The 22700-nt window shown below is 34.4% G+C and overlaps 1 protein-coding gene across 5 annotated transcripts in view; it reads left to right on the forward strand.

The window, feature by feature from the left end:
• TAF4B (TATA-box binding protein associated factor 4b) overlaps positions 1–22700 on the forward strand; it is a 147092-nt gene that overhangs the window by 14806 nt on the left and 109586 nt on the right. For 2 of the 5 annotated variants that reach the window (XM_063076909.1, XM_063076912.1), the window contains exons 3-9: positions 884–991; positions 6296–6457; positions 6565–6687; positions 10402–10491; positions 13198–13815; positions 18145–18280; positions 19084–19189. In XM_063076909.1, coding sequence (XP_062932979.1) covers positions 884–991; positions 6296–6457; positions 6565–6687; positions 10402–10491; positions 13198–13815; positions 18145–18280; positions 19084–19189 — 1343 coding nt within the window. The remainder of the gene's footprint in view (positions 1–883; positions 992–6295; positions 6458–6564; positions 6688–10401; positions 10492–13197; positions 13816–18144; positions 18281–19083; positions 19190–22700) is intronic. The other 3 variants (XM_063076913.1, XM_063076911.1, XM_063076914.1) reach the window with 3 other exon arrangements.

Here is a 22700-nt window from a genome sequence, read left to right on the forward strand (position 1 = left end):
TTCAGTCTTCAGACTCAAAGATTTTATGGTCCTCAAAAGAATGTTCAAAGAACTATTTACATCCTAAATGAGAAGAAAATAACTATTCTGCTTCAATTTTAATTTGTGGTAAAATAGTAAGTTAATAGTATTCACTTTTATTCATATGTTGTAGAAATCATCCTTAAGAAATACAGAAATCTGTAATATTTTATTAAATTGGCATTGTTAGAAAGTGACTCATTTTACATGCATGGTGATTTTTCTAGTGATTTTTTGAGATAACTGAAGCTTATGTTGTGTGATGGAGTTAAAATAATATTTTTTGGGCATCTTTCTTTATTAAAACAGTAAATGCTGAATGTAGTTCAGTGTTTTCTTGCTGACTCAGGTTCATCCTAGTGAAAGATTGCATTGTTTTTTTGTGGTGATACCATTCTCTGTCAGTTTTTTTTTATTTTTGGGCTCTCTTATTTTGATTCTAGGTTTTCATCCAGTCATTTTCTCTATTAATGTAACTGTCAGTAATAGTTGCTCCTTCTCTTTCTAGTTTGGTTTATCTAATAGCTGTATGTTGATAATATAGATTAGCAGGTTTTTGTTCATAATTAAATATTAAATAAGAATCTGTTTTCTTTGTGAACCAAAGAGTCAAAGATAAGATTTTAATGCTGAATACTATAATATTTATTTAGTTTGAAATTTCAAATAAATGGGGTATGTATTGCATGCCTTTTTAGGTATATGAAATGAGTGTCAACTGGCTAATTGATGAGTTAGGTTTATAGTATAGAATGTGCATAAAACCCGTAAGGTTACAAAGCCAGTTATAATAAATAAGTTTGCTATGGTAAAGTGTCCTAATTCCTATAATTTTGTGCTATCTCGCCCCCTTCCTGCAAAGAATTCTAGCCCATGGTTAACCAAGAAAGTGGCAGTAGCACCTGTTAAAAAGTTGGCACAAGTAGGAACTACTGTGGTAACCACTGTTCTGAAGCCTTCCTCAGTACAAGTAAGTTCTGACTTGTTGCCATGTGTGCACTGATTATTCTTTCATCTTTCTTTGTTATTTAGCTATTTCCTGCCAGATGTATAAGTTGCTGACTATGACACTGAAGAGAGTAATTCAGTGATATATAACGACACTTACTAAACTGTGAACTATTGGAGATATGGGAAACAAGATATATGTAGTATATATTCTTGGAATATCACTTTTACTTAAATGTATTAAATTAATATAAATATATCTATTAACCATGTATTGCAGTTTTTAGAAGCAGGTGCTGAGACAGAAGTTGGTGCGTGGGATATTTATTAGGGATCGATACCTGTGGAAAGGAAGGAGAGTAAGAGTTTGAACTAGAGCAGGCCCAAAAAAGCCTCACCCAACCTAGTGGAGAACTTTGGAGCATTTATGGCCTGTCAGCATTGTCTCACTGTGGGCCAACATGATTGGCTGGGCCTTAATTCCCACTCTGTTATCAGTAGGTAGATATGGACTGTCCTGGGAAAGTTGTGCTTTCGGACAAGGTGATTCTCTGCAGCTGAGATAAACCCGATAGAACTGATGCGAGGCTGTCAAATTGTATTCCTAGCAGCTGGGACAATACGTATTTCTCCTCGTAGTAGTTCATCACAGTCTACTCCTCACTTCAATCCACTTCCTCATACATGTTGGAGACCAGCTATTCTGGGATCTTATGGCTTTCTTCCTTGGGAAAACAAAGAGGTGGTTACTAGCATGAACTACATTTCCCACTGCCGGAACTGGTCTTGGTCTGCAGCTGATACCAATCATTTTCCTCCTCCACTATCCATTCTAGATCCCCCTCACTCTCACCTACCAACTATGGCCTTGGTAGTTTAACTGGAGCATGACTAGATGCTCATCCCTGAGGGATCTGAGGCCCTAATAACCATGCTCTTTTGAGGCCAACATTGCTATACTTGTCCATTTATCACAATTGGGCAAGGATATAGCAGGAGGTATTCAAATGAATCATCTTGATACACCACATGTTTCTCTTTGCTTCCATTGTGTAATAGCAACCCTACCTCCTCCGGATGATCAGAGTTAATTATCCCTATCAAGATAGTGACTCTTCTCTTTCCTGGTGGTCCTTGGACACAAGGAACCTGAATGTTTAGTTTATAGGAACTCTTGCTCTGTCCTCTAGTGGAAGTGTGCCACCTGTGGGCAGAAATGGAGAGCACACAGTCCCCCAGTAGGTCTTTGAGAGTGTTGGTAACTGGGGCCATTCATACATCTACTCCTTGGTTTCTTGATCCTTGTATTTATCCTATTAGGGACATCGTACTATATAGAAGATTTTGATTCAGTGAGTATACTGAGTCTTAGAGGATAGAATTTCATCCTCATAGAGTATTGCCTTTGAATTGACACATTACTTATGCCTTCCATAGGCTGTTCTCATATGTTACCAGGTTGGCAGTTTTGGGGTCATACCATATATGGTACAAGTGGATCCATGGTCTTGGGACTACTGTCACACTTCCTTTGCTGTAAAAAGGGTACATCATCTTGGAGCATGTTTTTGTGGAATCTCACACTGGTAGACTAGACCCTTTGTTGGTGTTTCAAAATTTATTTAACCATATTGCTCCTGTTCTTTTTCTCTAACAGAGGTAATGAGCAGTGAATCTGTTTTTAAACACAATGCTTTTCTAATGATGGCCACCATTTATTGAGCACTTAAAGTGCTTGACACATTTTTCGGTGCCTTACATCCATCATCTCATTTCATCCTGTGACTACTCTATAAGGAAGTATTGTCTCCATTTCATATATGTGGCGATAGGTTTAGAGAAGTTAAGAAACTTGCCTGATTTCTGCTAATATGTGGCAAAGTGAGGATTTGAACCTAGGTGTCTCTGACTTTGAAAACTCTGTTCTCAATAACCTGTACTGATTATCGCTAATTCTAGTTTTTTTGGTTTTTCTTTTGGTAGGATTAATTCTAAGGAGATTATTGGTCCATAAAGTATGAATTTAGGCCTATTGATATCTACCATCATGTTGTTTTATGCAAAGGTTTAACCACTTTAGACTAGCAGTACTTTGAGTATATCAATTTTTTCATTGGATATATTTCTTAAAAAGTTAGTATATATATGTACAATGCCACAGGTTAAAAAAAATGTATTGCAGAGAGAAGACATACTTAACAACATGATCTTAGTTATACTTAAGATTGCCATTTGTACATTACAGGTTTTCAGGATACAGAGAGCAAATTATGTTTTACCAGGGGTAACTGAAAGAAGTCTACTACACTCATCCTTCTGCAGGGCCCTTCTGGGAGACAGTTTAGTGGTAAAGTGAATTTCTTGGACATTACTTCTTAGAGTGTATAAGAGATTCTCCACATCCATGGACTTTAATCTTCCCCTTGTCTGCTACAGCCATGATTTTATTTTTGTGCTCTCTGAATATTCAATGAACTCCTAATAGTTCTAGAAAGTGAATGCTTATGCTCATTTAGTTAGTAATCACAATTAGTAAACACTAATTATACATGTAGTTTTTATAAAAGGGACAACCAGGAGTTTTTAATATGGAGTCTGAATTTAGATAGGGGGAAAAGTATTAAGTTCAAACAGAAACTAAGAATTTCTTTAGACTATAAACATAGGCTTCAAACCGTGAAGCCATGGAGTACTGCATTGTATTAGTGTATGCCTGTGACTCTGTCATAGTAGAAATCACTGATGTTTTTGTATTTCCTCACCTTATCTTGAAATGTTCATGCTCATGATCATATTGGAATTATAGTAGTTATTAGCTCCACTACCAATCTTGTTATATAATATTAATAAAGAAGTTGCCTATTACTATATCAAAATTTTAGTATGTAGTTGGTCTAAAATAGTATATCTGGGTTGCTTAGTTTTTTTCCTTGGGTTATTTTTCCATATATACATCTACCATTGATATTTCCGCATGGATTGTTTGTTTTTCCTAATTTTAGACTGACACATATTCTAAGCTGGGTTGCTCCTCATTGGTAGTCTAGGGCAGTAGAGATTATTAAAGAATGAAGTTAATGTGTCCAGTTTGAAAGGTAGAGTGTCTCAGTTTTAGGCACTTCTTAGAAATAAGGAACTAGAATTTAGAAATAAGAAAAGAATAGGACTCCTTGTACTTGACTATTTGACTGTAAAAGCAAATGTGTGTGTGGAGAAATTTCGAAAGTATTTTCTATTAATAGGTATTGATATTTGTTTAAAGTGGCTTGACACATGGCCTAGTCTAGTAACTGTAACACAGGAACTAGTTTGAAATCTTCATATTCACTTTTATGTTGTATTCAATGATGTAGATACAGTTTGGCTCATTGTTAGGTTGAATCTAAATGTGCAAATGATTTAGAATTAGTATTTCTAATTAAATATGAATAAATTTAAAGTGATTGTTTGCAGTTTGATCTTCTGAATTTGCATACAGTTCATTTTACTGGCTGTATGTGTAACTGATTTTACACAGATGTATTTTACATGTACTCCAGTCTTTTTCTCTCCTGTCTCCAAGACATGCCTACTCAGTGCCAGTGTAGTTCTAAAATGCATGGAAGTACCATTAGCTGGTCTGGAATATCGAACTGGAATATCGAATCTAAGGCGGAGTTGTGATTGAGTTTAAGGGAGTCCATCCAACACTGCTGTGGGATTAAGGAAGTAGAATAAGACCAGGATTATGATATACCTCTCCATGCCCCTTAAGAAATGGAATTGGCATGGAGGGTGCATGTATCTGGTAAAGTATGGTAGTAGCTATATTAGAAAGTCTTATGAAAGACAGATTTTGTACTGGAGATAGGATAAAATATTGACAAGGAAAGTAGAATGCCATAAATGCTTCTTCTACTTTGCAAACAATAGGATACTTTTCCTGAGCTCGCATTTCACTGAGCCTTATTTTGCATCATAAGGGAGGGGGACAGTACTCCTCTGAGGAACTCCTCCTATTAGTCCGCAAGGGCAGTCATAATTACCAGCTAAAATTCCAGATTACAATATTCCTAATAATTTTGTACATGAAACAAAGTTTGTATGCATTGAACCATCAGAGGGAAAAGCTGTGGAATTTTCCACTTGTGGCTTCATTTCAGCACTCAAAAAGTTTGGAAGTTTGGGGCATTTCATATTTTGAATTTTCAGATTAGGGGTGTGCAACCTGTACTAATTTAGGTGTAATTTTTAATTTTACCTCTTTTGCTCAACATTTCATCATCAGTTCTAGTCCTCATCATTGAACAGTGTTTTAAATTTCCTTTAAGTTCACTTATCTTGTCTATTACAGAAGGAAGTCTTCTTGAAGGTAATAGTAACTTGACCATTCTGTGTTGTATGCCTGTATAGCACAAGTATTCAAATTAAAATGATGATGTAATGTTCAGTGAATTGTAAATACTATTCTTTCCCCCTAAACTTTTTTCATGTTGTAACTTATGGTGTTTGTCTTTAAGGTAAGATTGTTGCTTTACCTTTGTGTTGTTATTGTTGTTGTTTTGTTTTTGCAGCTGGCCTATAGAGAATCCCAAACCCTTGACCCTGGTTTTATCGGTACCAGTCTCTCCCACGTGAGCTATCTGGCCAGCCCCTGTTGCTTTATATTAATACAGTTTTTTCTAAATTACTACCTGACTTTTGATTTCTTGTATTAAACTTTTTATCCTGCAGGTGGTGCTAAAGTCACACCTCATTTGGATAGAAGGTAGAAGAAACAACCAAATTTCTTTTCAGTGTGAAAATAAGATGTTACATTTTGTAATATTCTTAATGCTTACTCTAATGGTCTACATAAAAGCATTATCTGAATATGAGATAATAAGTAGATTGCTCTGCCCTAAACTTAAGAAAAGCAGAAAATTATAGGACAGTAAATTCTGTATTTTCATATAAAGACTTGCTATTTCAAATACTTTTGGAGAAGTATTAGTATTTTTTGAGGACTTTTGTGCTTGGCACTGTTTTTCACAAAGAACGTTAAAACAGTATGTACTATTGCCATCCTTGTTTTTTTGTAGAGAGGAGTCAGGATTAGCGGGACTAAGTAACTTGCCTATAGTGAATACTTGGTAGGTGGCAATGAAAAGTAGGTGGGTAGGTGAGAATGACACCCACGTCTGCTGGAATCTAGAGTTCTTATAAATGTGTTACATCGTTTTAGACTAGTAGAGCGTAACATAAAAGGAAAGATGTTAAGATTTATTTGTAGTCCAAGAATAAAATGAGGCACCGACTAATGTATCCTAGTAATATGCATCTAAATATATCCTACTTTTAATTTCAGTCTGTGGCTGTGCCAACTAATGTCGTCACAGTTACTCCTGTAAAGCCATTGAATACTGTGACTACTGTGAAGCCTTCAAGTTTGGGAACATCGTCTACCCCCTCAAATGGGCCCAATCTCAAAGCAGAGAACTCAGCAACTGCTCAGACTAATCTTTCTCCAGTAAGCTTTCACTTGCACCTGTGTATATACAGTTCCTTACAAATTTTCTTGAATTCTGTTTGCTAGCTAACATTTGTGAATGTTTATATTTATATTTTAATATTTAGACAATGCTAGAAAATGTGAAGAAATGTAACAACTTCCTTGCAATGTTAATAAAACTAGCATGTAGTGGATCACAGTCCCCAGAAATGGGGCAGAATGTGAAGAAACTGGTGGAACAACTTTTGGTAAGTTAGTACAATAAAATCTTGCAAGTTCTTTAAAAAATCCATAGAACATTTTAAAATGGGAAATATATATTTTTTTAATGAGGCTTATTTTAAATGTACTTCTTCATAAACTTTGTTTTTGCTTCCTGAAAACTTTTAATCTTATAAATCTTAGATAAATAGATTTATTTTATATTTCTCTTTTAAAATTTACTTTTTATTTTTTATTGTATATTTAAGGTATACAACATGATGTTTTGATATATATATATTATTTTCTCTATACCAGTCTTGCTTTCCTTACCCTGAAAATGGCCTTGGGGGGAAGGTCGACTGTTTTGTCATATAGGAAATTGTTATTGGATTTGCAAAATGCCAGACAGCCAAGCTATCAGCAAATAATGAAGTTCAATTCTCATATGTCCAAACACCAAACACCAAGCATTGGCACCTTCTTAGTCCTCAGTTTCCTTATTTGTAATACCAGAAGAGTTAATGTGATGATCTTTGAGGTTTCTTCAACTGCCAAGATCCTGTGTCTTTTAGCTAGCAAATTACACATCCCTCATTTCTTATATCTTCTTTCAGGTAAAATACTTAGATACACTAAAGAGAATGAAGATGGAAGTTAACAAATATTTCATATTATGTGCTTAAGACATATGCCAAGGATACAACAAACAAATGTAATGTTGTATTTTTTGAACTACTATAATCTACAGATTTCTCTGGCCATATAATTAGAATTTGTGTGTATTTTCATATAAAATGGTCACTTCACTTTTTCCCAGTAGAAAACATGTATACTTAAAATATTTTACAGGGAAAGAAAGCATACTTTATAAATATTAAAATACCTACAAATTTAATGCTATCTATAAGATGTTAGAAATAGAGCACATTTGAAATGGTTAGTTTTCCATTTGGGAAGATGTTTTCATTTTAGATATTTAAAGTTGTAAGTAATATAAACAAGTTTTTTATTTAACCTTTGGGCATTTTTAAAAAGTAAACATTAGTGGGCCGGCCCGTGGCTCACTTGGGAGAGTGTGGTGCTGATAACACTAAGGCCACGGGTTCGGATCCCTATACAGGGATGGCTGGTTAGCTCACTTGGGAGAGTGTGGTGCTGACAACACCAAGTCAAGGGTGAAGATCCCCTTACTGGGGGATCTTTTTTTAAAAAAAGTAAACATTAGGATTTTGATCTTCCCTTTTCTTTCTTTTTTTTTTTTTGGCGGATGACTTGGTGTTATAAGGCTGCGCTCTAATCAGTGAGCTAGCAGCCAGCCCTCATCTTTCCTTCTCCAGGTATGCTAGTTTTGAAAAGGAATATGGTGACCTGTTTCTCTGAAATGGAGTACTCTAGATGTAGAGATATGATGGAAAGGAACACATATCTCATAAAACATTAAAAAACTTTTAAACACAAAAGTTTTGTGTGAATTTTGTGGATGGATAGAAACAGTTAGGAATTAATCAGATATCCTTTCTAGCTGAAGATATTTTTAGCTTAGAACAGCAAACAGTTCTCAAAACAGTTGGTCTCAGGATACTTTATATTCTTAAATATTGAGGACTCCCCAAGGCATTTTGTTTCTGTGGGGTTGGAATTAAAACTGAGAAATTTTTTAAAAATTTATTTATTTATTTAAAAATAACAACAGGGATGGCTGGTTCACTCTGTTGGTTAGAGCGCAACCTTTTAACACAAGGGTCACGAGTTCAGATCCCTGTACTGGCCAGCTGCTAAAAAACAAAAGTAACAACAAGCCCCATTATGTTAACATAAATAATGTTTAAATGAAAACTATGGTTTCTAAAATGACAAAATTGAGTGAGAAGAGTAGCATTGCTGTACATTTTGCAGACATTTAATGTCTGACTTCATAGAATATAGCTGGATTCTCTTATCTGCTTCTACATTTAATCTATTTTGTGATGTGTTATTTTGTTGGGAGTATTTGGAGAATATCTAGTCTTACTTAGAGAGGTGTTTGGAATAGTGAGTATTTTAATACTTTCCTCGATCATTGTGGATATTCCTTAGAGTCTACTGCTTTATCTTGCACTCTCAGTGGGTCTTTTATCCATGTATGATTTTTTTGTAATAGCACGCATTGGTCATTTGGAAAATACTCCTTCACTGAATTATGCAGATGTTGAAAATGTTTACACATTTGTTATTTAAGATATCAAAATAACATGCTCACTGATTTCACCAACAATCTTAGAAAATTCAAGTACTGAGAAGCTATCAAACTCGGAGTGGTAGTTATAAATTTTCCAAAATTCTGATTTTGGCTTGAGAGCTTTAATTTTTATCGTTAGCAACAAATTATCATCAGTTGTTTTCCATACAATGACTGGCTTAGTTTATTTGTTTTTGAGAAAATGTCTACCAATACTCAAGTCTGAGTAATCACATTTGCTTTGTTATTCTTTCCAATAAAAATGGGAAAAAAAGCAACTACTAGTTCAGCTAGTGACTCAATCACAAAGTCCTTTCCCTTGAGCATCTTACGTCGGTCTTCAGCAGAAATGATTTATGTGTGGTTCCTATTTTGTTACACACAGTATTAAAAAGATACCTCCTGAAGATATGAGATTTAGTAAAATTAATTTTCACTGCTTCATCAGGGAAAATTTAAAGTGAAGCTGGGTCTATTTTTTTTTTAACTGCAAGTACATATCAATGTAAAGTATGACAACTATTTAACTTTGCCATTGCCTTTTTTACCAACAGTTTTCCCTGCAGTTGCTTTTGTACCATCAGTGTAAATCTTATCACAGTGGAAAGACCCCTGTGTGCTCCCCCTCCCCACATCTTAGTATTAATGTGAAAATAATTTATACCTCACAGAGACCTGACATGCTTAAGAGTATAAAGCAATATATAAGTGTTCCTTAGTTCTTTGGAACTGCTATTATGAACTTGCAATAGTATTCTGAAAATACAATCGTAACTTGGTTAAGGTTATTTAATTAATTAATTTGTTAGTTTCTTCTCCTATATCCCATTTATTAGTGGGGGCTTTTGATTCTACCTTTAAATTTGATCTTGAATAAGTGCTCAGTCCTCTCTGTCTTTCTGTCCCTCTCCTCACTGCAGTCACCGTAGAGCATACCACTATCATTTCTTACTAGCATAGCTGAAATAGTCTTATAATTGATATCCTGACCTCCACTCTTGCTTCTCTCCAATCCATTCTCCATGTAGCAGCAAGAGTGATTTTTGTGTGTGTGTGTGTGGCTGGGCACAGGGATCGAACCCTGGACCTTGGTGTTATCAGCACCACACTCTAACCAACTGAGCTAAACACCCAGCCCTAGTTAAGGTGACTTAAAAATTGAAAAAACAGAACAAAACCCCCAGGGCTCCCAAACCAAATAACTTCCTGTTGCCGACCCTAAGAAATGTAGTACTCCTCTTGTCTTCACTTCTTAATTGTTCTTAACAGACTAATAATGTAGTATTTTTCATCCAGTCAGCTCTTCTCTCACTTTGCTTACTGGGATCTTCAGAAAAATCCCTTTATTTGTACTCCCTGCGAATAAACATCTCTATAATTTGTTTACTCATATCACAGGTGATATGAAAAAAATCTCCATCTAATGATGAAATTTGCCATTTATGAAAAGCTTGCTATGTCTACAATTATGAGTTATACTCTTTGCCTCTTTTAAAATATTTGTAGATCTAAAAGTGTTTTTCTTTTTCCCATTCCTCAGGATGCAAAAATTGAAGCAGAAGAATTTACTAGGAAACTTTGTGTTGAGCTCAAGTCTTCACCTCAGCCTCACCTAGTTCCTTTTCTTAAGGTAGTTATGTGTGTTACTTTGAAGGCATTGTTTGGATTAAATTACTTTAAGATAATTAAAAACCTGCATATTTCAAAATGACAGCAATTCAGTGTGAAGATAACAATGTGGGAGAAACCTCTCAGTGCTTTTGCAAACTATAGCTTTTCTTTTCACTTGGACACTTTGGAAAAACAGAAGTAACATCTTATTCGTGAGCATAACTTAATGATTATATTGCTTAATTTGTACAGGAATATACTCAAAGATTCTTGACATACGGTGTGTGTGTGTGTCTGTGTGAAACTAGGACCTTCTGTTTTGTCCTAACAAGTCATGTTCTCTTAAGAATAATAAACTACATAGTGCCAACTTTGGCTGAAAGGCTATTATTTTTTAAAACTAATTTACATTGTTAGGTATATTCTCTATGAATTACTGAGTTAAACAAAATTTTGCTGGAGAACTATAATTTTGATAACGAGCTCATTTTGGCAGACTAAAAAAAAAAAAAAAATCTGTATTCCTTGTAGATTCTCAGAGGTTGAAAAGGGATCAAATTGAAATTTATAAAGTTATTAAAGACTTAGGGCTATAGTGAACCAAGACTCATCCCATAAATTTTGACATAATAGAATGAGGAGTTGCCTTTAGAAAATTTTGGGTTTATTGTCTAGGGGAGGTGAAAGAGGCTTCATAGTAGAAGACTCCTTTTGTTGCCTCATGAAAGAAGAGTGGGAAACGGGGCAGGGGCACCACATTTTCATAAGGGTCTTTAAATAGTGGAAACTGTTCCTAAGAGGATAATAAAGTCGATTAGGAGGGTATAAATCGTGTAATATGAAGTGTGGCTAAAGAAACTGAGAATGTTTTAGCCAGAGAGGACTTGGTGTGGAGAAAGGAAAGTTGGAGGATCAGCATAATACCTAATATTACATGTTTTAAGTACATTTACCTGAATGAGATTTGACGTGTGTTGTTCTAGAGCCCCTGGCTAAGACTGGATAGATTTGTTTAAAAATGTAATGATGTTCTTTGTGAAATGACTCATGCCCTTTTTCTGGATGACCCTCTTAAGAAGTTAGAGACAATTCTTCCTTTCTTTCCTTGGTCCCATCAGTGCAAAGGTTCTGTGAGCTCTAGGTGCTGTATATAAGGACAACTCCCTTGAGTTTATCTGTGTTTCTTACTCATTGGATACACTGTGGAGAAGGAGGAAAATTAGTAACTGCCTACTATGTGTCAGATTCTTTGCTAAATACTTTATATTTAATTTGCATTGTTTGCACTTAATTTTCTTACAGTCTTTTGAGAATAGGTGCTTGATAGTATAGTGTTTTCCATTTTAGAGAGTAGAAAACCATTGAAACTGGCTAACTTTTGATCAGACTCACAGGTCTAGAATTTAGGCTATTTGCTAGATAGTACTGCCTTTAGGTTACCAAATATTATTATGAAGTCTTTGTACTTTGTATCTGTTTCCTAAGAATCTATTAGTCTAACTTATGCTCTTTTTTCTTGAGAATTTTTTTCCCTCATTGTAAAGAGCTTTTGGGGGTTGGATGTTGCATAGGGATGAGGAATTCAGCTTTTAAGCTTAAACCTGGTCAGGTGATCAAGAAATAATTCAGATGTACATTTATATTATTGGTTCTTTACATCTCAGTACTTTAACATTTCTTTCTAATTGTATTTTTCTGAGAATCCCCTCCTAGATTTCCGCTGTAAACTTACTTAAATCATTTGTTCGTGTATTTCCAAAGCAGTTTGTTTTCTGCCATTTTTAAATTTTGAAAAAAGATTATGGGGGATTTCCTGCTTTTTATTTTCCTTTTGTTACCATTATATGTGTTTTTTGAAAATCTCTTCAGATAAGAATGTCCTAAACCTTTTTTTTTTTTTTTTTAAATAAAATAAAGGATGGGGAGCAATAGTTCTCATTTGCTTCTTAAATAGGGAATGTGGTTTTATTTTTGGCTTTTTATTTTTGTTTTTTGAGTACTTCCATTGTTTCTAGCTCCTTGTAGGCAGTCTGACTGACATGAAGTGTCACAACAAGGAATTCTTCCCAGACAGCCCATGAAGATAACCTACCATCTATCTACTTTTGAGTGTCTTTTATGCAAAGCAAACAGAAACCCCAGGGATGAAAGGGCAGAATGTACTAGTTTTTAGTTAGAACTGTCTTTACTCTTTCAGCAGGATACAAATATAGATACCAATTTACAATCTGGTCGGAAAATATGCTAGCTCCATTAAGTAAATTGTTTCATAGGTTAAAATTTACTTTGAATTGGCTTTATTTTGATGTGAAGACTTTCATCTGAAGTTTGAAAGTTATTTATGTAACAAAAAGGTCTAGATTGTGCTGTGGTGTGAATGAACTTATAGATACTGAAGTTATTAATGATCTATTATGAGGTTTAAATAAATACAGATAAGTATAGTATGGTGTTTTATTTTACCAAATTGATAATGAGGCATACAAAATAAGTTTAATACTGAGACAATTTCATATTGAAAAATAAAGAAAGCACTTTTAGACTTTAGGTTGATTGTACTCTGGATATCGACAATATATAAATTACTGGTATCAGGTTTCCTTAACTGAACCACTTGATATACTTTTGATTTGCTTTATGTTGTAAAGATATGAAATACAAAATTTTTACTAGTAGCTAATTTGTTTAGTTATTAGTGTTTTTTTCCCTCCCCCTATGTTTTTAGAAAAGTGTAATTGCCTTACGACAACTTTTGCCTAACTCCCAGAGCTTCATTCAGCAGTGTGTTCAGCAGACTTCTAGCGAGGTAGTCATTGCTACCTGTACCACAACAGTGACAACTTCTCCTGTGGTGACAACTACAGTTTCCTCAATCCAGTCTGAAAAGCCCATCATTGTTTCTGGAGCAACAACACCCAGAACTGTTTCAGTGCAAACTATGAATCCACTTGCTGGTCCAGGAGGAGCAAAAACTGGAGTTGTGACACTAAATTCTGTGGGTCCAGCCATTGTACCAGGCGGAACAACAGCTGGAACTGTTTTGCTTCAGACTTCAAAACCACTTGTGACACCCGTATCAAATAAAATTACAGCAGTCTCACTTCAACATGAAAAGCCAGTTATCTCTGGAGCTGCAGTAACATTGGCCCTTCCATCAGTAACTTTTGGAGAAACTTCAGCTGCAGCTATTTGTCTTCCATCCATGAAACCTGCCATTACTTCTGCTGGGACCACGTCTGACAAGCCTGTTATTGGCGCTCCAGTCCAAATCAGACTTACTCAGCCAGGCTCTGTCCTTTCACAACCAGCTGGCATTCCACAGGCAGTTAAAGTCAAGCAAGTAGTGAGTAACATTTTGTTTCTTCCTCAATTATTTACTTTGAAAATTTCAAACATTCAGAAAACTGGCAAGAATGTATACCCTTTACCAAGTTTGACCAGTTAATTTTTACCTCATTTGCTTTGTATGTGTCTCTCTTGACTCACATGCACAAAACACATAATTTTCTGCTGAACCATTTGGGAGTTGGTTGCAGAAATTGTGACAGTGCTAACTGGGAGTGTCTTTAAGAATGATTTATACTTAGAGATAAGGCAGAAAGTTTTAGTATTATTAAAGATATTTTCTTATGTTAAATATATACAAGGGTACTTCAAAAAATTTGTAGAAAAATAGAATTGAAAAGGATAATACGAATCTTTCTATGAACTTTTCGAAGTACCCTTGTATTTCCCCAAATGACTCTGTTACTTGCATATCTTCTCTAACAGAATTGTAGATATTTGGTAAGTTGCCAAGTACATTCAACAGCCACTCTCCAAATACTACTGTTTTATGCATATGAAAAAAAATTATTAGTGTATTATAACGTGGCAACTTTCGATTCCATTATATTGAAGTAAAACTAAAATCCTAAAATAAATTGATGCAGAGTATTAAAAAAATTTTGTTGTTGTTGCATCATATTTTTTTCTTGTACCTGTTTATTTTGAAGTAGGAGAAATCCTTGTAGAGTTTTAAACAAATATATTTTATATGAAATAATCAGCGGGACTTAAGTGCTGATTGCCTCTGACTTCACAGTTTTCACAGGATAGGAAAATATTTTCAAAGTGTAAATTTTAGTCGCTTAGCGTGCTGGTGGCCAGTACTTTCTTTAGAGAAGAGGAAATAAAAATTGAGTAGGAAAAAAGAATTGTTCATTTTGTTTGCTCGATTAGTTAACCTTCAGTTTCTCATTGTACTGACCTACTAAGATCTAGACTTAAGCAGTTTGTGCCTGTTTTCTTCCCTTTTTGCATTCTTTTTAAAAGTGAGAGGAAAGGTAGAGTTCTGTTGTTGATTTTTAATCTCACTTAAATAAGACTAATGAAAGGTTTGGTGAAGAAAGAGGTTCCAAGTAAGGCCTACCCTTTATTTATCATGTGTAATTAGGAGTTACCTAGAAAATTCTTCATGGGCTATAATCAGAATTTATACACTAATAGTCTTGATATATAGGTTGGTTAATCCTGGTTTGTTTAAATTTACTTGAGGGATTTTAAAAAAATGTTTTGTAAGGGTACATTAGAATTTATGGAAGATAAAACTAATTAGAGACAATATTTACAGTGCACATGTCCTTTTATATTCCCGAAGAAAATGCTTTATAATGAAAATATTCAAACATGAAAAGTTGAAATTTGTAGAGTACCAACCACTTAGATTCTTTTATTTATAATTACTATACTTGATTTATCATGCATTTTTCTAGCCATTCATCCATCCTAACATTTGGATAGATTTCAAAGACTTCTTCCTAAATAATTAAACATGCAAATCACTAACTTCAGTTCAATATTTGTTTACCTTTTTTTCTTTTGAAGTAAAATATACATTCAGTGACATGCACAAATTTTAAATGTACCATTGGATAAATTTTTTTTAAAGTTTTTAAAAAATAATTTATCGAGGTAAAATTCACATAACATATTAACCATTTTAAAGTGAACAATTCAGTGGCGTTTAGTATGTTCACAGTGTTGTGCAACCATCATCTCTATCCAGTTCTAAAACATTTCTATTTTGACAGACAGTTCATACCCCTGTATAACTCAAACCCCCTATCAAGGTATAGAATATTGCCATCGTCTCAAAGTTCTCTTGTGCCCCTTCCTAGTCAGTTCCCGCCCTCATTCTCGCAGAAGCAACAACTCCTCTGATAATTTTGTCCAAAAGAGTAGTTTTGCTTATTCCAGAACTTCATATAATTAGAATCGTACAGTAGGGGCGTTCCCATCTACTTGTTAATCCATACTTGTGTTTCTTTGCTTCCTTTCCATATGAGATTTCCTTTCCTTATGGATGTCCTTATCAGATATCCTGGTTCATAGTTAATGTAAAAACAACTGTCACTTAAAGAATATTGTATAGTGTTTCTAGACCTGTAGTATCTATGAGTTATGAGGATGTTAATTTATGTCAACATCTCAAAGACAACATTAGAACTTGACATGTCAAGAGAAAAAGCTAAAGTATATTCTCTTTACCTTTCTTTCCTTAATTCTAGAGAGTTTTTTTGGAGGGAAATAAAACAAAAGACTTAATTTTTTAAGAACATAATAGCTCTTTCCTTGGCTTGCCAAGTAGGAGGAAATATCTCTTCTTTGGGCCAACTTCTATCTCTCAGAAATAATTTCAGTCTCCATAAGAAGCCTAATACTGCAGCTTTACGTGGTACTCTCTTTGAAAGAACGCTAATGAATTCTTACACATTATCATTTATTATATTTTATTTTGTTCAGGTGTGCAGGATTATGCTGCCCATATTTTTTAGATTAGGTACATATTCTGCCCTAGGTGTTACAGTCATTAAAATGAGGAGTGATGGGAATCTAGAGTTGTTAAATCCCAGCCCAAAACTTTGTATTATAATTTTGTATACCCATTAAAAATAATATGAAGACTGGGCCGGCCCTGGCTCACTTGGAAGAGTGCGGTGCTGATAATACCAAGGCCACAGGTTCGGATCCTATATAGGGATGGCTGGTTCGCTCACTGGCTCAGCGTGGTGCTGACAACACCAAGCCAAGGGTTAAGATCCCCTCACCGATCATCTTTAAAAAAAAAAAAAAAAAAAAAATGAAGACTAATTGGTGAACAACTTTCTAATAATATTTTATTAGAATATTATCTTTTAGAATTAAAATACTGAAAAGAATACCCAATAAAGAGTGTCAAGGAGGAAAATACCAATGGGGAGATAAGCCAGAATTGTTGGGAGTGTTTCTTTTGAGTATCAATCTGAATGCATAGATGGGACTCTGAATGTATATTACTTTGTATAATTTAAACCTGATTCCTAGAACTTTACAATATGTGAGTATGATCTCAGCTTTATTGAAATGCATCATTTTTTCAAGAATTTTTGTCTGTTCTCAGAATGCTGGCAATTGAATTAATCCAACATATATTTCTTCAATAGGGGCATTATTAATTCCTGTAGGATTACTTACCAGGGTATTTTGTGTTTCTCGTTACCTTTTTTTTACTTTTTTGGTAATACACACCAGACTTTAAAATTTTATTTACGAAAAATAAGGAAGTGAAATAAATCGTACTCCCAAAATTCTGTTCAGAAGTCTGTCTCCTGGCAAGACCGTTACTTGTTTATGTTAGCCATGCAGGTTAAGTATCCCTTACCTGAAATGGTTGGGACCAGAAGTGTTTCAGATTTTGGATTTTTGGGGAATATTGGAGAATACATACTCAAATAGTTGAGCATCCCTAATCCAAAAATCTGATATGCTACTAGCATTTTCTTTGAGTGTCGTGTTGCCACAGAAAAAATTTTGGATTTTGGAGCATTTTGGGGTTTGGATTTTTTGATTAGGAACGTTCAACCTGTAAATGAGTTTAAGTTTTAAATAGTTCACTGTCAGTAGCTGACTCAAATATGTGATGTGACTGTTTTTCTTTGACGTGAAAAAATGATGCTCTGCTCTTCATTTTTTTTCTTTTTCTTTGAAGCTAAAACTATGGCCTTGCTATTACTTTAATTTCTGTTCCTTTATCCCCAAACTGCACCCTTTGGGTTTCTTGAATTGTTGCCTTGGAGAATGCCTTTAGCATTGTCACTTTTCAAATGGTTTAGGAAGATACTTTTTAAAAATGGCACATAAAAGGTTCTTATCTTTTAGAGGTGTATTTTGAAATATTTATGGATAAAAAGATTTGTCTGGGGCTTGCTTTAAAATAATGAGGGTGGCAGGGAAGTGTGGGTAGGGGTGTAGGTGAAACAAGATTGGTTAAGAATTAGTCATTGTCGAATCTGGGTAATGGTATAGGTGGTTTTATTTTATTTTGCCTACTTTTGTACATATTTGAAATTTTCCATGTTAAGTTAAAAAGGAAAATAGGATCCATGTGGAGATTTAAGTTGGGCAGTGTGAAATGTAAATTTGAATTTTACTCTGAAAAATAATATAATGTATGAGATAGTCATATTTTTAATTTTTGAACACGACAATTTTGCTACATACAAATTTAAATTTTAAGTAAGCATTCTTGTTATGCTAAGATAAAGGTATATTTGTAGATGGGTAAGCACAATCTGTTGTTGAAACTGAAAGCTTGCCCTTTCCTAAGGCAGGTTAAGTTGAATAACTATATTGACAGTTCTCATTGTTTCAGGTAGTCCAGCAGCCTTCAGGAGGCATTGCAAAACAACTGACCACACTTTCCCATTCCTCAGCATTGACCATTCAGAACTCTGGACAAAAGAAGATGCCAGTGAACACTGTAATACCTACCAGCCAGTTTCCTCCAGGTAGAAGCTGGCCCATCCCAGCCCCATCATACTGGGTTTGAAAGATGGAGGGGTTTTGCATAACTTTTTTGTTGTCGTACTAAGAGAAGAGAGATTTGGTCTTTTAAAGTTGGCACCTATGACAAAAGAATGAAAAACAACTATTTATTACATCTTTGTACATAGATAGACACTCTCAGAGGTATATGTTGTTTGGAAATAAAAGGAGCAACTAACTACTCATGGTATTCTGTAATTAGATAAAACAATCTAGTAAATAAGGACTATCTTAACTTACAAAATTTGCCATAATCTTATCTCTTCTTATAATGCTGTTTTTTCTCTGACTTTGGAAATCAGTCTTACATGTATAAAATAGAATTTTTATCTGTTTTTATAATGTACCAATATAAAATGTAATTAACATGTTTCAGTCACCTTTTATACATGATATTTTTATAATACTGCTAATTCTATAGATATTTTGAGACCATTTAAAAAGAAATGGAAAGATCTTTTTTGTAAGATATTTCTTGTGCAGGGAATAAATTCATTGTCATGTTTGAATTTAAACATAGTTTTGGGGCTGGCCAGTTAGCTCACTCAGTAGAGCGTGGTGCTGATAATACCAAGATCAAGGGCTTGGATCCCCGTACGCCAGCTGCCAAAAAATAAAAAAATAAAATAAACATAGTCCTAGTGCAGCTTGAAATTTTCTTTGGCTATTTTATATATATATATTAAAAACTGTTGTCCTGAATTCTAATGTGGCATGATTGCTTTTTTTGTATTCTATTTTTTTCTTCCTTGTTTTGTTTTTATAGCTTCCATTCTAAAGCAAATTACTCTGCCAGGAAATAAAATTCTGTCACTTCAAGCATCTCCTATTCAGAAAAATAAAATAAAAGAGAATGGAACAACATGCTTCAGGTAAGAAAATAGTTAAGCTTGGTTTAAGGAAGTAATATTTAAAAACAAAACAGAGATGACAGAATACCACCTGAATAAAATAGATATATTGATGTCTTTTTAAAAAGCTAACAGTACTTTATTGAGTATAATTTATAGCCAGTAAAGTGCACGAAATCTTAAATGTATAGCTCAGTGAATTTTAACATGTATGTATACCGGTGTAATAGTTGATATAGATCAAGATACTGAACATCATCTTTCTGTGCCTTTCAAATCAATTACCTTCCTCTGGCCCTCACTGTTCTTATGTCCATCAGCATGGATCATTTTTGTCTATCTGTGCACTTCACATAAATGGAACATTACATTATTATGTACTTTTTTGTACCTTTTTTCATTCAGCATGTTTTTGAGATCATTTATGTTGTTTCGATACAGTATGAAGGAATATTGTTCTTTTGTATTGCTGAGAAGTATTCTATTTTACAAAATTAAATTTGTTTATCCTTTGTGCTGTTGAGGGACATTTGGGTGGTTTCCAGTTTTTGACAATGACATATAAAACTTATATAAACATATAAAACTTGTATAAACGTTCTACAAAAATTTGTGTGTGAATGTAGGTTTTCATTTTGTAAGTATCTAGGATTGTGATTGCTGAGTCATTAGGTAAATGAATGTTTAACTGTTTAAGAAACTATCAAATTTTTTTACCAAAGAGACTGTACCATTTTGCATTCCCTGCAGCAGTAATGAGAGTTCCAGTTGCTTTCCAACTTCATCAGCAATTGGTATTCTCAGTTCTTTTGATTTTTACCATTCTAATAGGTGTGTCGTGGTTATTACTATTGCGGTTTTAATTTGTATTTTTGTAATGACTAAAGATGGTTATCTATTCTTGTGCTTATTTGTTATTCATATCTTTGGTGAAGTGTGTGTGTTCAGATCTTTTGCCCATTTTTGTTTACTGTATTTTTGTTTTATGGTTGAGTTTTTAGAGTTCTGTATATATTCAAGATCCAAGTCCTTTACTTTTTTAAAGGAATTTAGTTTTTAATTGACATGTATTGATTGTGCATATTTATGGAGTACAGAGTTATATTTCAGTACATGTGTACAACGTGTGATGAAGATCCAAGTCCTTTGCCAGACAAAAGATTTGGAAATATTTTCTTCGTGGTGTATTTTTTTCTTTCTCTTTACAGTGTTTTTTACAGAGCAAAAGTTTTTAATTTTGTTGAATTATAGTTCGTTAATTTTTTTCTTGTAGATTATGCTTTTTACACTTTATCTAATAAATTTTCGTATAACCCAAGTTTGCAAAGAGTTTCTCCTATGCTTTGATCTAGAAGTTTTACAATTTTAGGTTTATCCTTTTTCTTTTGTTATCCTTTAATTCCCACCTGTTGCCTATATAAAAATTAGTGTGTACATATTCTAGTTTCTCTACCTTCCCCCATTTTTAATTGCATAATTTCTTTGTAACAACATGTAACATTAATACCTTAGTCCTCCTTCCTCATTCTTACATACAGTTTAGTTGTCGGTTTACTTTTATATAGTATGTATATTAAAATGCTCACCTTTAGTCCTTTTTCTGAAGTTTTCTCAGTTATCTCTTGGTTGGTTGAAGTTCATCTGCTAGTAGATTCCTCAAGAAAGGCAATAGGTATAAAATTCCCTAAGGTCTTGTATGTTAAAACTAGTTTTCAATGTCCTTCATACTTGGAGTACAGCTTGGCTGGATATGAAATTAACACTTTTTGTATTGATTTTTTTTTTTAAATGCTACTTCATTATTGTCTTGATCTGTATGTTGTGTTGATTGGATTTGTGTGCTGTTATTCAGTCTTTTTGTCTGAAGGCCTTGAGGATTTTTTATCTTTGAAATCTCATAGTTTTGCATCAGTATACATAGTGAAGGTGGTCATTCTGTCTTAATTTTCTTAGGTTCCCATTTGGCCCTTTCAGCATGTAGCTTCTGGTCTTTTGAAATGTCTGAAAAGTTTTCTTGGATTATACTTGTAGTTTTATTTTATTTTATTTTATTTTATTTTATTTTTCTTTAAAAGATGACCGGTAAGGGGATCTTAACCCTTGACTTGGTGTTGTCAGCACCACGCTCACCCAGTGAGCAAACCGGCCATCCCTATATGGGATCCGAACCTGCGGCCTCAGTGCTCCCAGCGCCACACTCTCCCGAGTGAGCCACAGGCCGGCCCTATACTTGTAGTTTTAAACATCAGTTCTAGTCCATTGTTTTGTGCTTCTCCCTCTCCTTTTTGCCTCTCCCCCTCCCCCCAAGAATCTATATATTTCAAAGTCTACCAATTTAAGTTGCATGTAGCTTGTGCTTTGATTTACCAGAGCACCTTTTTAGTGTTTTCTGACTTGGGTATATTTAGTCTTCCTGCTGATAGAATGTTTCATCCTTATGCCTGCTACTAGTTCTCCCATCTCACTTTCCTGCAGTTTCTTTAGTCTGTTTTTACTTGCCACAAGCCTTGAGGCATGTGAGAGGTGGGTGGGGGGAAGAGACTGGGCACTAGAGCACGAACATGTGCACTGGGATTTGTTTTTCTTTTTCATTTATAGATAGTTCAGAGTTTGGGCATTCTTTGTCTTTCAGATTATGCTGAAGCTGTGGTTATTCTGTTTTGTTTTCGAGGGAAATATTGGAAGATGGTTATCTAAGCAGTCATCATTGTCTTCCAATTCATTGAGTTTGACAGAAGGCAAAACCCATGTACCAAGTATCACAATCAAGATGCATAGAACATTTTTAACACCCCAAAAGGTTCCTTTGTGCTCCTTCCCAGCCAGTTCCCACATGACACCCCAGGCTCCAGACAACCACTGATCTGCTTTCTGTCATTGTAAATTAGGTATGTTTTTCTGAGGGTTTTGCGTAAATGGTATCATACAGTTTGTATTCTTGTGCCTGGCTTCTTTTCCTCAGCATAATGTGTTTGATATATATCCAAGTTGTTACATGTATCAGTAGTTTGCCTTTTCACTGCTAAGTAATATTCTGTTGTATGGATATACTTCTTTTTGCACTGAATTGTTTCTCTTCATCTGTTGATGGACATTTGGGTTGTTTCCAGTTTTCAGCAATTATGAATAAAGCTGCTAGGAATATAATTTATTTAATCATGAATAAAGCTGCCAGGAATAAAGCTGTCCCAAGTCTTCCTGTTGACATAGATTTTCTGTTTACTTCTGTAGATATATAGGAGTGCAATTGCTGAGTCATATGGTAAGTGTATGTTTAACTCCAAACTGCCAAACTATTTTCCTAAGTGGTTGTACCATTTTATGTTCCTACCAGCAAAGTATGAAATTTTATTTTATTTTATTTTATTTTTTAAAATTTTATTATGTCGATATACATTGTGGCTGATTATTGTTGCCCATCACCAAAACCTCCCTCCCTCCTCCCTCCCCCCCGCAACAATGTCCTTTCTGTTTGCTTGTCGTATCAACTTCAAGTAATTGTGGTTGTTATATCTTCTTCCCCCCCCCCCCG

The sequence above is a fragment of the Cynocephalus volans genome, chromosome 13 (assembly GCF_027409185.1).
Source record: "Cynocephalus volans isolate mCynVol1 chromosome 13, mCynVol1.pri, whole genome shotgun sequence".
Taxonomy (NCBI): Eukaryota; Metazoa; Chordata; class Mammalia; order Dermoptera; family Cynocephalidae; genus Cynocephalus; species Cynocephalus volans.